At 37.1% G+C, this 13,582-nt stretch overlaps 2 protein-coding genes across 3 annotated transcripts; both read right to left on the bottom strand.

Moving 5' to 3' along the window:
* Positions 1-1,073: 1,073 nt before the first annotated feature.
* Positions 1,074-4,017, bottom strand: LOC123562795 (mammalian ependymin-related protein 1-like). The gene is made up of 4 exons (XM_045355388.2): positions 3,566-4,017; positions 3,244-3,325; positions 2,363-2,476; positions 1,074-2,051 (listed from the first exon to the last, which is right to left on the bottom strand). Exons 1-4 carry the CDS (start codon positions 3,935-3,937, stop codon positions 1,897-1,899), a joined length of 723 nt encoding a protein of 240 aa, XP_045211323.2. The 5' UTR covers positions 3,938-4,017; the 3' UTR covers positions 1,074-1,896.
* Positions 4,018-9,995: 5,978 nt separating this feature from the next.
* Positions 9,996-12,379, bottom strand: LOC123562794 (uncharacterized). 2 transcript variants are annotated; one of them, XR_006688642.2, is made up of 3 exons: positions 11,959-12,379; positions 10,683-10,796; positions 9,996-10,369 (listed from the first exon to the last, which is right to left on the bottom strand). XR_006688642.2 is itself a non-coding variant. In XM_045355387.2 (3 exons), exons 1-3 carry the CDS (start codon positions 11,710-11,712, stop codon positions 10,218-10,220), a joined length of 342 nt encoding a protein of 113 aa, XP_045211322.2. In that variant the 5' UTR covers positions 11,713-11,848; the 3' UTR covers positions 9,996-10,217. The 2 variants fall into 2 exon arrangements, 1 of the variants encoding a protein (XP_045211322.2); XM_045355387.2 differs by lacking the exon at positions 11,959-12,379 and adding an exon at positions 11,637-11,848.
* Between the last annotated feature and the right edge of the window lie 1,203 nt (positions 12,380-13,582).

Here is a 13,582-nt window from a genome sequence, read left to right as displayed (position 1 = left end):
TGTTTTTGTTTTTTTTTAAATAATGTGAGCAGCAAGCTTACAGATATTTTAATATTCTACTTTCAATGTTATTCCTGCTTCCAAATGAGCTTTTGAGCGTCTGAATCAGTAAAAAAATCTGAAATAAGTGATACATTATCTTTGTTCACACAAAAAGAGAAATAAAAATGGCAAAAATGGCGCCCCGGAGACTTTCATTGCTTCAAGGAAAAGAGAAAATATATATATATATATATAAATTTGAAGGTTGTAGGGGCAAAAATTAAATTAAGTCTGCCTATAACTATGTATTTTTAGTGCCACACCTCTACATTTATTTATCAGTAAGCATTCTGGCACTGTCAGTACATGGTTTTCCTACAATCTTGTTCAAAAATCTTCATGGAACCACAGCCAGTTGAGTATGTTCTGAGACCTAAATAAAAGATTTACAAGAAAATAACAATGCATTCATCCAACACTACCCCTTCTTAATATCCTGCTCAATGAGAAAATTCTGAATCCATACAGACACCAAAAACTTGAAATATCACTTGGATCACATGAAAACACATATTTGAAATATTGATAATACAAAGTTTGAGCACCTCTGGTCTTGATATTGGCTAAAAGTATCTACCTACTTGTTTAAATTCCTGCAATTATAGTACTGGACAACCTTGGAAGCTTTGATTCTGCTGAAAACACCAGCAGAAGCATGTTAAATAGCAAAATCTATTTTCTGTACCTGTTACTTCAGTTAAGTCACAGTTGAAATGAAACCTTCTTTAGGTCAGACACTGCTATTAATTTTTCCATAGGCTTACATTGTAAGAAATGACTCTGTAGGACCCCCTCAAAACTTTTGTTGACACATGAGGTGCCATTTACCCTGTCAAATAGCCTTCCAGACACCAAAAAATAATATTTTTACATGGGCATGCAGGATCCTTTTTTTTTCTATTTCCATTCAAAGACAACCACCCTCAACTGTGCATGGAATTTAGTGGTGAATTCCAACAAGTACTTACTTCACTAAATTGCTAATTTCAGAGTTAAATATATAGCAAGACAGCTATAAAATACTTCAAAATGCACAGAAAACAATATATTTCCAGATTTTAAGAATATTTTCATATTTCAAAGCAACACATTTTTAACCAATCAGCTGAAGTCTCATTGAATGCTACGGGTTTCCCTACACATTTTTAACCAATCCGAAGCCGGCAAATAATAACAACATTTGACCATATCGTGTGCTCATTTGTGCTACGAGTATGCCTTCTCATATGACACAAGTACTGTTTTAGCAGGAAACACTCGATGATTCAAATATAATCCATGCGAACTAAAATAAATCGAAGTATTTAAGCTTAAAAAAAAATAAAAACATTGCCAACTTGAAAGAACAAAATCCATATGGATTGTCATTTTCGTTGAGCTATAGCTCGGAATAAGCTGTCAAGTAGCGCTTTTTCATAGTCGGGTCCTAAGTATGATATAAATCGGGCAATTAGATGCCAATCTTATAACACTCTGTTATCAATATAACACATTTTCACGTGACCAATGGTTACTTGCTGCTGTTGTTCACCACCCAGATAAATGCTTATGTTGCTAGTCAGTTAAAGACGCATACACCACCCGCCATATCCCGAACAAAGGTCTCGCTACCACTATACTCAGCAAAACATTTGTTTGTTATCTATTTCTATCTTTACATGTTTTATTTTTCATTTGGTTTTGATTTTCAAGATTTATCATCAACTACATAATGTGCAACTTTGCAATAGAGAGTATAAAGATAAATAAATTATTGCATTCGTGCAGATAAATCAACCAATGTCGATCTGTAAAACAGATAATCGGTGTAGCTTAGGGATGTCGCCCAACTATATAACAAAATGTACAATGTATCTAAGTATCGCAAGATTTTGGTGGCACAAAAATGGACGGGTCTTTGATTCCATGGGAGAGATCGACAACATCCAGATCGTATACTGACCCTCCTAGTGTATCAGGGTCGTCGGAGAAAAAGGCGTAAGACAAGGAAACAGTCTCACAGTAACTTCCTGAAAGGTAACAGGAGGATAATGTAATTAATGAGCAAATATATCTGCACATTTCAACATTTTGTTTACTTATACAGCTTGTTAACGCAAATATCATTGTAGTATCTTTGAGAATTATGAAATCGTTAGAAGAAGGTAAATGTTCATGAACAGACAAAGTCATTAAGGCAGCATATACATACTTGATTTTACGTTGCTAAGATACTGTCCTTACACAATTGTACTTCATATTCCAGGAGCATTTTGCGCAATACAAATCATTTATACTTACATATTATCATTTCCTTAAGAAAAACAACATAATAGTATACCATTTTGAAGTACTGTAACTGTGGTTATTTCTTCTAGGAAATCTTTCTTTGAAAACTGGTACGTTGAAACGTTTTCACCTCCAAACACACCTTGAGACAGCTGGTTTGCACTTTCTGTCAAAATAGAAGCGTCTAATAACCATTTATAAATAATTGCTTTATGTATCAAAACATCTAGCCGTCTCGACCAGGGAAACAAGACAATCGGTGGAAAACCTCATTTCTTTACTGGAATATCCTTCACCAGGGAAACACTAGACGCAATATTCTCACGAAACAAAAATCGTGTTTATAAGTTGAAGACGGATTTAAATAATATTTAAACAAACACATTGACTTTATGTCAGGCATCGCTACATATATATTGAAATTCTCTTAATATTTTTTTCATTGGTGTATCTATATCAAATTATTGCACAGTATTTTATTTCTATGGCAAGTTACCTAAAGAAATAAATTTCCAAGCAGGTAAAAGAAGAGAGGAAATTTCCACATGAAGGTGTTTCAGCTATCAGATAAAGGAAAGAAGGACGTGGCATATGGAGACGATATTTGTAAAAGAAGATAGAAAAAATCCACATGAATGATACGTATCGAATTCATAAAGATGGTTCAGCCATCAGATACGTGGCATATGGGGACGATATTTGTGCTTGGAAGAACATGTATATCTGACATTTGCTTTCCCGTCGGATTCAAGCTGATTGTCCCGAAGTTGAAAACAAACATCACATTTACAGTCAATGGGCAATTAGTTTTTAAATACATACATATGTATTTAAATGAGATCAACATAGATAGACAAAAGGAAACGTCTGATCAGATATTAACTAGTTACGGATTCATGAATTATCTTGACAATAAATTTACAAATCACTTACGAGGAATACAAACTATCTGTAGTGTTTGTTCGCTGTTTTCTTTTGCACATTTACCTTGTTCGTCAATTTCGTACATTATTCCCTGAATCAGAAAATATATATACTCATCAGACCCTCGCAACCTATTACTATATTAAAGTCGTTTTATAATTTCAATTTGTAAATACACTCTAGTAAGACCCTTTATATAAAACGCAACGACGCTAAGAATTGATATGGTTTTGAGCAAGTCCACGAAAATTTTCATATTGTACAAACAAGGAAAACATGCTTATTGATACAGGAAAGTTCGCATTCAAAGAACACAGCCGTCCATACATACCTTTACAAAGTCGAAAATCTTTGTCGTTTTAAAACGGTAATGTGTAGGTATAATTGGAGAAAATGCAGTCAGCTGGTAATTGACATATGCCCGCTGGTTTACTTTATCAAAAGCAACATTTCCTGATCCGTTATAGAAGAAATACACTGTTTCGTTATTCATTGACATCGTAGTTCCCACATTTAAGTAAGCGTTCGCTTCCCATTGCCCGTGCGTGCAACAAATCGAACCAGCATTTTCAGTTGTGGTTAAAACATTTCTTTGAGACTTTGTAAAATTCTGGTATTCCTTATGTCCTAGGAGGAATTCACTAGAATTATGAACCAACAGATAAATTAAGTAAAATCTGAAAATATCTTTACATATCTCCATGTTGATACAGTGTAAGTCGACTAAATGACCTTGATTATTTACCCTACTTAACCATCGCTTATCACAGTTACATATGTAACCGTCCGTGTACAAGTTCGAACGTTACAGCAAATGATGAGTTGATATTAAAGTGGAACAGTCAGACATTATTTTAGAACACTGCGTAAACATAAAGAAAAAAAAAGACGATACCTAAGGTCTGGAGTACATGCTGAAATACTACTACATCACATTAAAGAAAATAGGTACTATATTAAGGAGACTGATAAAATTTGAATAATTTAATCTGATCATTTTTATATTCGTGAAACGTATAATAAAATCTGGAAAGTAGATCCCTCGGACGCATCGAGAACAAGGCTTTTCATGGAATTGCACTCAAGATTCAATGTGCACCGCAGTATGAATACATTTGCGGTTTTCTCTGAATTATATTCTGGTACATTAACATGTGTAAATGTTAAGTTCTACTCAACCCGGGGCAAGAGGGCGGGGACGGTATCTTGCGTTTCTAATACCGTCCATGAACAGCCTCAATCAAATTGTGTTGGGCGGCCTGTGGTTTGCCACTTTTGGCGGCCGTAAAAAGTCTTCCTGTACCTTCAATCATAGCTGTTGTATTTCGATCTCTTAAGATCGTTCAGCAGAACAATTATTTACTGTTAGTACATTGTTTAATTTTGAAGCATGAACATCTCAGCTTAGCAATGAATACAGCTAATACAACAACAGCCACAAATAGCAGACCCGCTTGAAGCATTTGTCGGCCTCCGTCCGTCTAAGAAGAAGATGGGTTGCGCCAGGAAGAACTTGCGAGCTGGAACAGCGTCTGCGATGACTATAGAGACCAATCCTGGAATGACAGTCCCTGTTGCAGTCGTCACAGATGTAATCTGAGCTTGCCACTGTACATGAACTTGATACCTTTCTCTCCAGCCTCCTCCGTCTCTGCTTGTCGTTTCTCTCTCCCTCTGCTTTCTTGATACCTGCACTGACGTCGAGCTTCCAGGATGGGCGATCTTGTGCTCCCATGTCCTCCCATGACTTAATGTCTATATGAGCGGACTTGAGGTCTCTCTTGCATACATCAGAGTACATGAGGTATGGCCGGCCAACTGGGCGTGTACCTTCCACGAGTTGTCCATACAGAAGGTCTTTAGGGAATCTGCCCTTGTCCATCCGGGACTTCGAGGACTTCGCAGTTGGTAACTTTATCTTTCCAAGTGATGCCTAGGATCCGACGTAGACATCTCGTGTGGTAGGTATTGAGTCTTTTCTCCTGTCTTGCATATGTTGTCCAGGTTTCACTACCATATAGAAGGGTGCTTAGGATACATGCCTGGTAGACTTTCAGCTTTGTGTTTAGAGCCAGGTTTTTGTTCTCCCAAACTCTCTTGGTGAGCTTTGACATCACACCTGTGGCCTTTCCGACACGGGCATTAATTTCTGCATCAAGGGAGAGGTTTTCCGAGATGAGTGAGTCCAGGAATCTGAAGTTGTCTACGTTTGCCAACTGCGAGCCGTTTATTGAAATTGAAGGAGGTATTGGAGCATCCTGTGCCATGATTTCTGTCTTCTTTATGCTCTCGGCAGGCATTCCAAAAGCGGTCTAGTAGGCGCTGTAGGCCATCATGAGAATGACTTCCTGAGGCCGCAAGGTATTCAGTATCCGTGTGTCACCAAGAGAAGGCACTGCATGGGGTTTGTCTACATAGAGGCTAATATACTGGCAGAAAAGGTTTACACACTCTGCTTCCTTTTCACCCGCGTAAAGGCTATCCAGCGGTGGAGGCTGTAAGTGAAAGGTGACAAGCACACACAACACAAAGCACACCACACTAGACGCATCGGTAGACCATTTGACACACTTGAAGCATTTAATATAGCAAATACTCCCACAGCTACAAATAGCAGTCTGCTTTAAAGCATTGAATCCAGCAAATACAATCACAGCCACAAATTGCAGACCCGCTGGAAGCATTTAATATAGCAAAAACATCCACAGGTACAAATAGCAGTCTACCTTGAAGCAATAAATCCAGCAAATACAACCACAACCACAAATAGCAGACCCGCTTGAAGCATTTAATATAGCAAATACTCCCACAGCTACAAATAGTAGTCTGTCTTGAAGACGAATTGAATCCAGCAAATACAATCACAGCCACAAATCAGTCTCTCTGGAAGTATTGAATATAGCAAATAGACCCACAGCTACAAATATCAGCAGATATAGCAAATACAACCACAGCCACAAATAAGATTGCCTGGAAGCATTGACTATACCAAATACAACCACAGCCACAAATAGTAGATTGCCTGGAAGCACTGAATATAGCACATACAACCACAGCCACAAATAGCAGATTGCCTGGAAGCATTGACTATACCAAATACAACCACAGCCACAAATAGTAGATTGCCTGGAAGCACTGAATATAGCACATACAACCACAGCCACAAATAGCAGATTGCCTGGAAGCATTGAATATACCAAATACAACCACAACCACAAATAGCAGATTGCCTGGAAGCATTGAATATAGATAATACAACCACAGCCACAAATAGCAGATTGCATGGAAGCATTGAATACAGCAAATACAACCACAGCCACAAATAGTAGATTGCCTGGAAGCATTGAATATAGCACATACAACCACGGCCACAGATAGCAGATTGCCTGGAAGCATTGAATATAGATTATACAACCACAGCCACAAATAGCAGTCCCGTTGGAAGCATTGAATACAGCAAATACACCCACGGCAAAAAATAGCAGACTCCCTGGAAGCAGTGAATATAGCAAGTGCAACAATAACTACAAATTCCCGGTAGCAGATTGCATGGAAGTATTGAATACAGCAAATACAACCACAGGCACAAATAACACACTCTATGGAAGCATTGAATATAGCAAATGCAACCACAGCCACAAATAGCAGACTCCCTGGAGGCATTGAATATAGCAAATACAACCACAGCCACAAATAGCAGACTCACTGGAAGCATTGAATAAAGCAAATACAACCACTCCCACAAATAGCAGACTCACTGGAAGCATTGAATAAAGCAAATACAACCACAGTCACAAATAGCAGACTCCCTGGAAGCATTCAATAAAGCACATACAACCACTCCCACATATAGCAGACTCACTGGAAGCATTGAATAAAGCAAATACAACCACAGTCACAAATAGCAGACTCCCTGGAAACATTGAATATAGCAAATACAACCACAGTCACAAATAGCAGACTCACTGGAAGCATTGAATATAGCAAATACAACCACAGTCACAAAAAGCAGACACCCTGGAAGCATTGAATATTACAAATACAACCACAGTCACAAATAGCAGACTCCCTGGAAACATTGAATATAGCAAATATAACCACAGTCACAAATAGCAGACTCCCTGGAGGCATTGCATATAGCAAATACAAACACAGCGACAAATAGCAGACTCCCTGGAAGCATTGAATCAAGCAAATACAACCACAGTCACAAATAGCAGACTCCCTGGAGGCATTGCATATAGCAAATACAACCACAGCGACAAATAGCAGACTCCCTGGAAGCATTGAATCAAGCAAATACAACCACAGTCACAAATAGCAGACTCCCTGGAGGCATTGAATATAGCAAATACAACCACAGTCACAAATAGCAGACTCCCTGGAAGCATTGAATATAGCAAATACAACCACAGCTACAAATAGCAGACTCTCTGGAAGCATTGAATAAGGCAAATACATCCACAGCTACAAATAGCAGAATCCCTGAAAGCATTGAATAAAGCAAATACAACCACAGCCACAAATAGCAGACTCCCTGGAAACATTGAATATAGCAAGTACAACCATAGATACAGATAGCAGACTCCCTGGAAGCATTGAATATAGGCAAATACAACCACAACTACCAATAGCAGACTCACTGAAAGCATTGAATAAAGCAAATACAACCACAGTCACAAATAGCAGACTCCCTGGAAACATTGAATAAAGCAAATACAACCACAGCCACAAATAGCAGACTCCCTGGAAACATTGAATATAGCAAATACAACCACAGCTACAAATAGCAGACTCACTGGAAACATTGAATGTAGCAAATGCAACCACAGCTACAAATAGCAGACTCCCTGAAAGCATTGAATATAGCAAATACAACCACAGTCACAAATAGCAGACTCCCTGGAAACATTGAATAAAGCAAATACAACCACAGCCACAAATAGCAGACTCCCTGGAAACATTGAATATAGCAAATACAACCATAGCACAGCCACAAATAGCAGATTCACTGGAAACATTGAATATAGCAAATACAACCACAGCTACAAATAGCAGACTCCCTGGAAGCATTTAATATAGCAAGTACAACCATAGATACAAATAGAAGATTCCCTGGAAGCATTGAATATAGCAAGTACAACCACAGCTACAAATAGCAGACTCTCTGAAAGCATTGAATAACGCAAATACAACCACAGCCACAAACAGCAGACTCATTGGAAACATTGAATAAAGCAAATACAACCACAGCCACAAATAGAAGACTCCCTGGAAACATTGCATATAGCAAGTACAACCAAAGATACAAATAGAAGATTCCCTGGAAGCATTGAATATAGCAAATACAACCACAGCCACAAATAGCAGACTCCCTGGAAACATTGAATATAGCAAGTACAACCATAGATACAAATAGAAGATTCCCTGGAAGCATTGAATATAGAAAATACAACCACAACTACAAATAGCAGACTCCCTGGAAGCATTGAATAACGCAAATACAACCACAGCCACAAACAGCAGACTCATTGGAAACATTGAATAAAGCAAATACAACCACAGCCACAAATAGAAGACTCCCTGAAACATTGCATAGCAAGTACAACCAAAGATACAAATAGAAGATTCCCTGGAAGCATTGAATATACAAAATACAACCACAACTACAAATAGCAGACTCCCTGGAAACATTGAATATAGCAAGTACAACCATAGATACAAATAGAAGATTCCCTGGAAGCATTGAATATAGAAAATACAACCACAACTACAAATAGCAGACTCCCTGGAAGCATTGAATATAGCAGGTACAACCATAGATACAAATAGAAGATTCCCTGGAAACATTGAATATAGCAAGTACAACCACAGCTACAAATAGCAGACTCCCTGAAAGCATTGAATAAAGCAAATACAACCACAGCCACAAAAAGCAGACTCCCTGGAAACATTGCATATAGCAAGTACAACCATAGATACAAATAGAAGATTCCCTGGAAGCATTGAATATAGAAAATACAACCACAACTACAAATAGCAGACTCCCTGGAAGCATTGAACATAGCAAATACAACCACAACTACAAATGGCAGACTCCCTGGAAGCATTGTGTGTAGCAAATATATGAAAAACACTGCCGGCTTGAAAGAACCAAATCTATATAAAAGGGTTATTATAACAGTATCTCGATCTCTCTACCTTTTTTGTTGTTGTTTTGTTATCGAACGAAATCTTTAATGTTTATCGATATTAAAATGGAATTAAGTGAAGTTTTTATGTGCGCTATTTATAGATCTGTGTCAGTCATATATATTAATGAAAGTAGTCCGGCAGCATACAATACGGAAGGTACAATACGGATTTTTTTTTTCTGCCTGTTCATATTTAATTTTGAAATACAAGCCGATATTTTTACAGAATTCATATAGGTATATAATAAAGAAAATTATGTTCTTTGAACTGTAGCTCGTATGCAAATTAGTTCGGAATAAGCATCATAAAATGTTTGGTATCTAACGATTTTTCATACTCGAGTCCATCGGGACAAGTTATTTTTTACGATTATGTATACCATATATCATGGGTTCCCTACCACCAGGCGAAGGTCACAATTAGAGGTCAATCTTATAAAAACTCTGTTATTCATATAACACATTTTTATGTTTTTACGTCACCAATGGTTACTTTCTGCTGTTGTTCACCACTAAGACGAATGTTTTGTTGCTATGCACAATCAATTAAAGACACATACTCCACCCGATACTTGCCCAGCTAAGCATTTATTTGTTAGCAAATTTAATGTTTTATTTTACTTTTGTTTTAGATTTATCATCAACTATACGTAATGTGCAGCAGTTTCAAGATAAATAAGTTACTGCATTCTTGCAACCAAAGTCGATCTGTAAAACAGATATTCGGCGCAGCATAGGGATGGATCAGTTTTATTTTCACCCAGCTATATAACAAGATGTACAATATATCTAAGTATCGCAAGATTTTAGTGGCACAAAAATTGACGGGTCTTTGATTCCATGGGAGAAATCGACAACATCGACATCGTATACTGTTCCTCCTAGTGTATCAGGGTCGGTGAAAAAGGCGTAGGACAAGGAAACGGTCGCACAGTAGCTCCCTGAAAGGTTGAAGGAGGATATGAACTAAATGAGCAGATATTTTGGCACATTTTAACATAATGTTTACTTATACAGGTTTGCTAAGGCAAATGCTTAATTTTTGTATCATGGAGAATAATGAAATCGTTAGAAGAATGTTCATGTTCATGAACAGACAAAGTCATTAAGGCAGCATATACATCCCTGATTTTAAGTTGCTACGATACTGGCCTTACGCAATTGTGCTTCATATTCCAGGAGCATTTTGCACAATAGAAATAATTAATGTTTACAAATCATCATTTCCTTAAGTAAAACAACATCATAGTATACCATTTTGAAGTACTGTTACTGTGGTTATTTCTTCAAGTATATCTCTCTTTGAAAACTGGTACGTTGAAACGGTTTCTCCTCCAAACACACATTGAGACAGCTGGTTTGCACTTTCTACAAAATAGAAGCGTCTAATAACCATTTAATAATTGCTTTATGTATCAAAACATTAGTCGTCTCGGCCAGGGAAACAAGAAGATCGGTGAAAAACCCCATTTCTTTATTGGAATATCCTTCACGAGGAAAACCCTAGATGCAATATTATCACGAAACAAAAATCGTGTTCATGAGTTGAAGAGAGATTTAAATGATATGTAAACAAGCACATTATATTTATGTCAGACATTGCTACATATATATTGAAGGTCTCTAAACAGGTTTTTCATTTGTGTATCTATATAAAAGTATTGCACAGAATTTTACTCATAAAGGCAAGTTACCCTAAAGAAATCAATTTCCAAGCAGGTAAAAGAAGAGAGGAAATTTCCACGTGAATGTATAAAGACGTTATCAGTTTTATGTCACGTCCGTTGTTTATATTTGTATGTGAATTATCCTGATGAAGGCGTGAGCCGAAACGTTGATGAGATAAAAGAAAAACTATACATAAAAACTTTGATACGTGTTGTTGTTGAAATACCTATCACATGAATGTATCGAATACATAAACATGTTCAAGCTATCAGATAAAGGAAAGAAGGGTGTGACATATGGAGACGATATTTGTGCTTTGAAGTACATGTATATCTGACATTTGCTTTCCTGTCGGGTTCAGGCTGATTGTCCCGAAGTTGAAAACATCACATTTACAGTCAATGGGCAATGAATGTTCAGATACATACATATGTATTTCTATGAGATCAACGTAGATAGACAAAAGGAAACGTGCGAACAAATATAACATAGTTACGGATTTATGAATTATCTTACAATAATAACTGACAAATCACTTACGAGGAACACAAACTATCTCTAGTGTTTGTTCGCTGTTTTCTTTTGCACATTTACCTTGTTCGTCAATTTCGTACATTATTCCCCGAATCAGAAAATATATATACTCATCAGACCCTAGCAATCTATTACTATATTGAACTCGTTTTATAATTTCAATTTGAAAAGACACTGTAATAAGATCCTTTATATAAAACAGAATAATGAAAATAATTGATATGGCGTTGAGCAAGTCCATGAAAATTATCATAATGTACAAGCAAGGACAACAGGCTTATTGAAACAGGAAAGTCAGCATTTAAAGAACACAGCCGTCCATACAGACCTTTGCAAAGTCGAAAATCTTTGTCGTTTTCAAACGGTAATGTGTAGGTATAATTGGAGAAAATGTCGTCAGCTGGTAATTGACATATGCCCGTTGGTTTACTTCATCAAAAGCAACATTTCCTGTTCCGTTATAGAAGAGATACACTGTTTCGTTATACATTGATATCGTAGCTCCCACATTTAAGTAAGCGTTCGCTTCCCATTGCCCGTGCGTGCAACAAATCGAACCAGCATTTTCAGTTGTGGTCTTAACATCTCTTGGAAACTTTGTAAAATTCTGGTATTCCTTATGTCCTAGGGGGAATTCACTAGAAATATGAACCAACAGATAAATTAAGTTAAATCTGAAAATAAATTTATATATCTCCATGTTGAAACAATGTAGGTCGACTAAATTACCTCGATTATTTACCCTACTTCACCACCGCTTATCAAATCTACATGTTAAACTGTGCATGTACATGTTCGAACGTAACAGCAAATGAAGTTGCCATTAAAGTAGAATAGTCAGACATTATTTTAGAACAATGCGTAAACATGAAGACAAAAGACAAAACCTAAGGTCTGGAGTACATACCAAGATACTACTATAGCACATTAAAGAAAGTATATACTATATTAAGGCATATTTGAATAATTATAAGATTATTTTCATATTAGTGAAACATATACGCCGCTTTTCATGGAATTGCACTCTGTGTATCATTGAAGATTCCATGTGCACCGTCGTATGAATACATCTGCGGTTGTCTCTCAGTTATATTTTGGTACTATGTGTTTATAATTGTTGAGTTCTGCTCAACCCGAGGCTACGGAGCGTGGACGGAAGCTTACATTTCCACTACCATCGATGAGTAACATTTTCGTTTATATCTTGTTGGGCGACCTGTGGTTTTCCACTTTTTCTATTTTGTTTTCACAGCAGCGTTGTTTGTGTCGTGTGGCAGCCGTAGAAGGTCTCCCTATACCATCAGTCAGTGCTGTTGTATTTCGATCTCTTCAGATCGTTCATCAAGATATTTATATTGCGTTAGTATACTGTTTAATTTTTCAGCTTGAACATTTCGGCTTGGATGGTTCTTTAATAGCTTTTGGTATTGTTTAATCATTCCTTGGATTATGATGCTTACTTTTTAAATTTGTCCTTTGACAGCTTCTTTGATATGCAGGCTCCATGACCTCAGATTCTCCTTCCTCCAAATTCCAGTTTGTTTAGTCCTGTCCATTATTTTCTCGTTTAGGGCAAAGCCATTATTTTACTGGGGATCAAACAGCGATTTCATGGAATTGCATTTTGTGTATCATTCAAGATTCCATGTGCACAGCCGTATGAATACATCTGCTTGGGTCTCTAAATTATATTCTGGTACTGAAAGCATGAATACATTGTGAGTTCTGCTCAACCAGGAGTTAGAAGGCGTCAACGGTAGCTTCCATTTCCACTACCGTCTATGAATAGGCTCAATAAAACCGATCCTGCAACATTTTCGTTTATGTCGTGTTGGGCGGCCTGTGGTTTTCCACTTTTGTTATTATATGATAGATATGCTCTATTGGAGGTAACTGAAATTGTAATTTCTCCTGATGACATCACAAACAAAAGTGACCAATAAATAGCCATA

The sequence above is a fragment of the Mercenaria mercenaria genome, chromosome 2, assembly GCF_021730395.1.
Source record: "Mercenaria mercenaria strain notata chromosome 2, MADL_Memer_1, whole genome shotgun sequence".
NCBI classification, from domain to species: domain Eukaryota; kingdom Metazoa; phylum Mollusca; class Bivalvia; order Venerida; family Veneridae; genus Mercenaria; species Mercenaria mercenaria.
The sequence above is the reverse complement of the archived record's forward strand: the minus strand, read 5'-3'. Positions and strand labels throughout refer to the sequence as shown.

Bases quoted from the DNA above. Each gene is read 5' to 3' on its own strand.
- LOC123562795 (XM_045355388.2), bottom strand. From the start codon at position 3,937: ATGGAGATATGTAAAGATATTTTCAGATTTTACTTAATTTATCTGTTG. The intron at 3,326-3,565 runs GTATGTATGGAC...TTTCTGATTCAG, and splicing joins AGATTTTCGACTTTGTAAAG to GGAATAATGTACGAAATTGA. The intron at 2,052-2,362 runs GTATACTATTAT...GTTACCTTTCAG, and splicing joins AGTTACAGTACTTCAAAATG to GAAGTTACTGTGAGACTGTT.
- LOC123562794 (XM_045355387.2), bottom strand. From the start codon at position 11,712: ATGTACGAAATTGACGAACAAGGTAAATGTGCAAAAGAAAACAGCGAA. The intron at 10,797-11,636 runs GTAAGTGATTTG...TCTATTTTGTAG, and splicing joins AGAGATAGTTTGTGTTCCTC to AAAGTGCAAACCAGCTGTCT. The intron at 10,370-10,682 runs GTATACTATGAT...TCAACCTTTCAG, and splicing joins AGTAACAGTACTTCAAAATG to GGAGCTACTGTGCGACCGTT.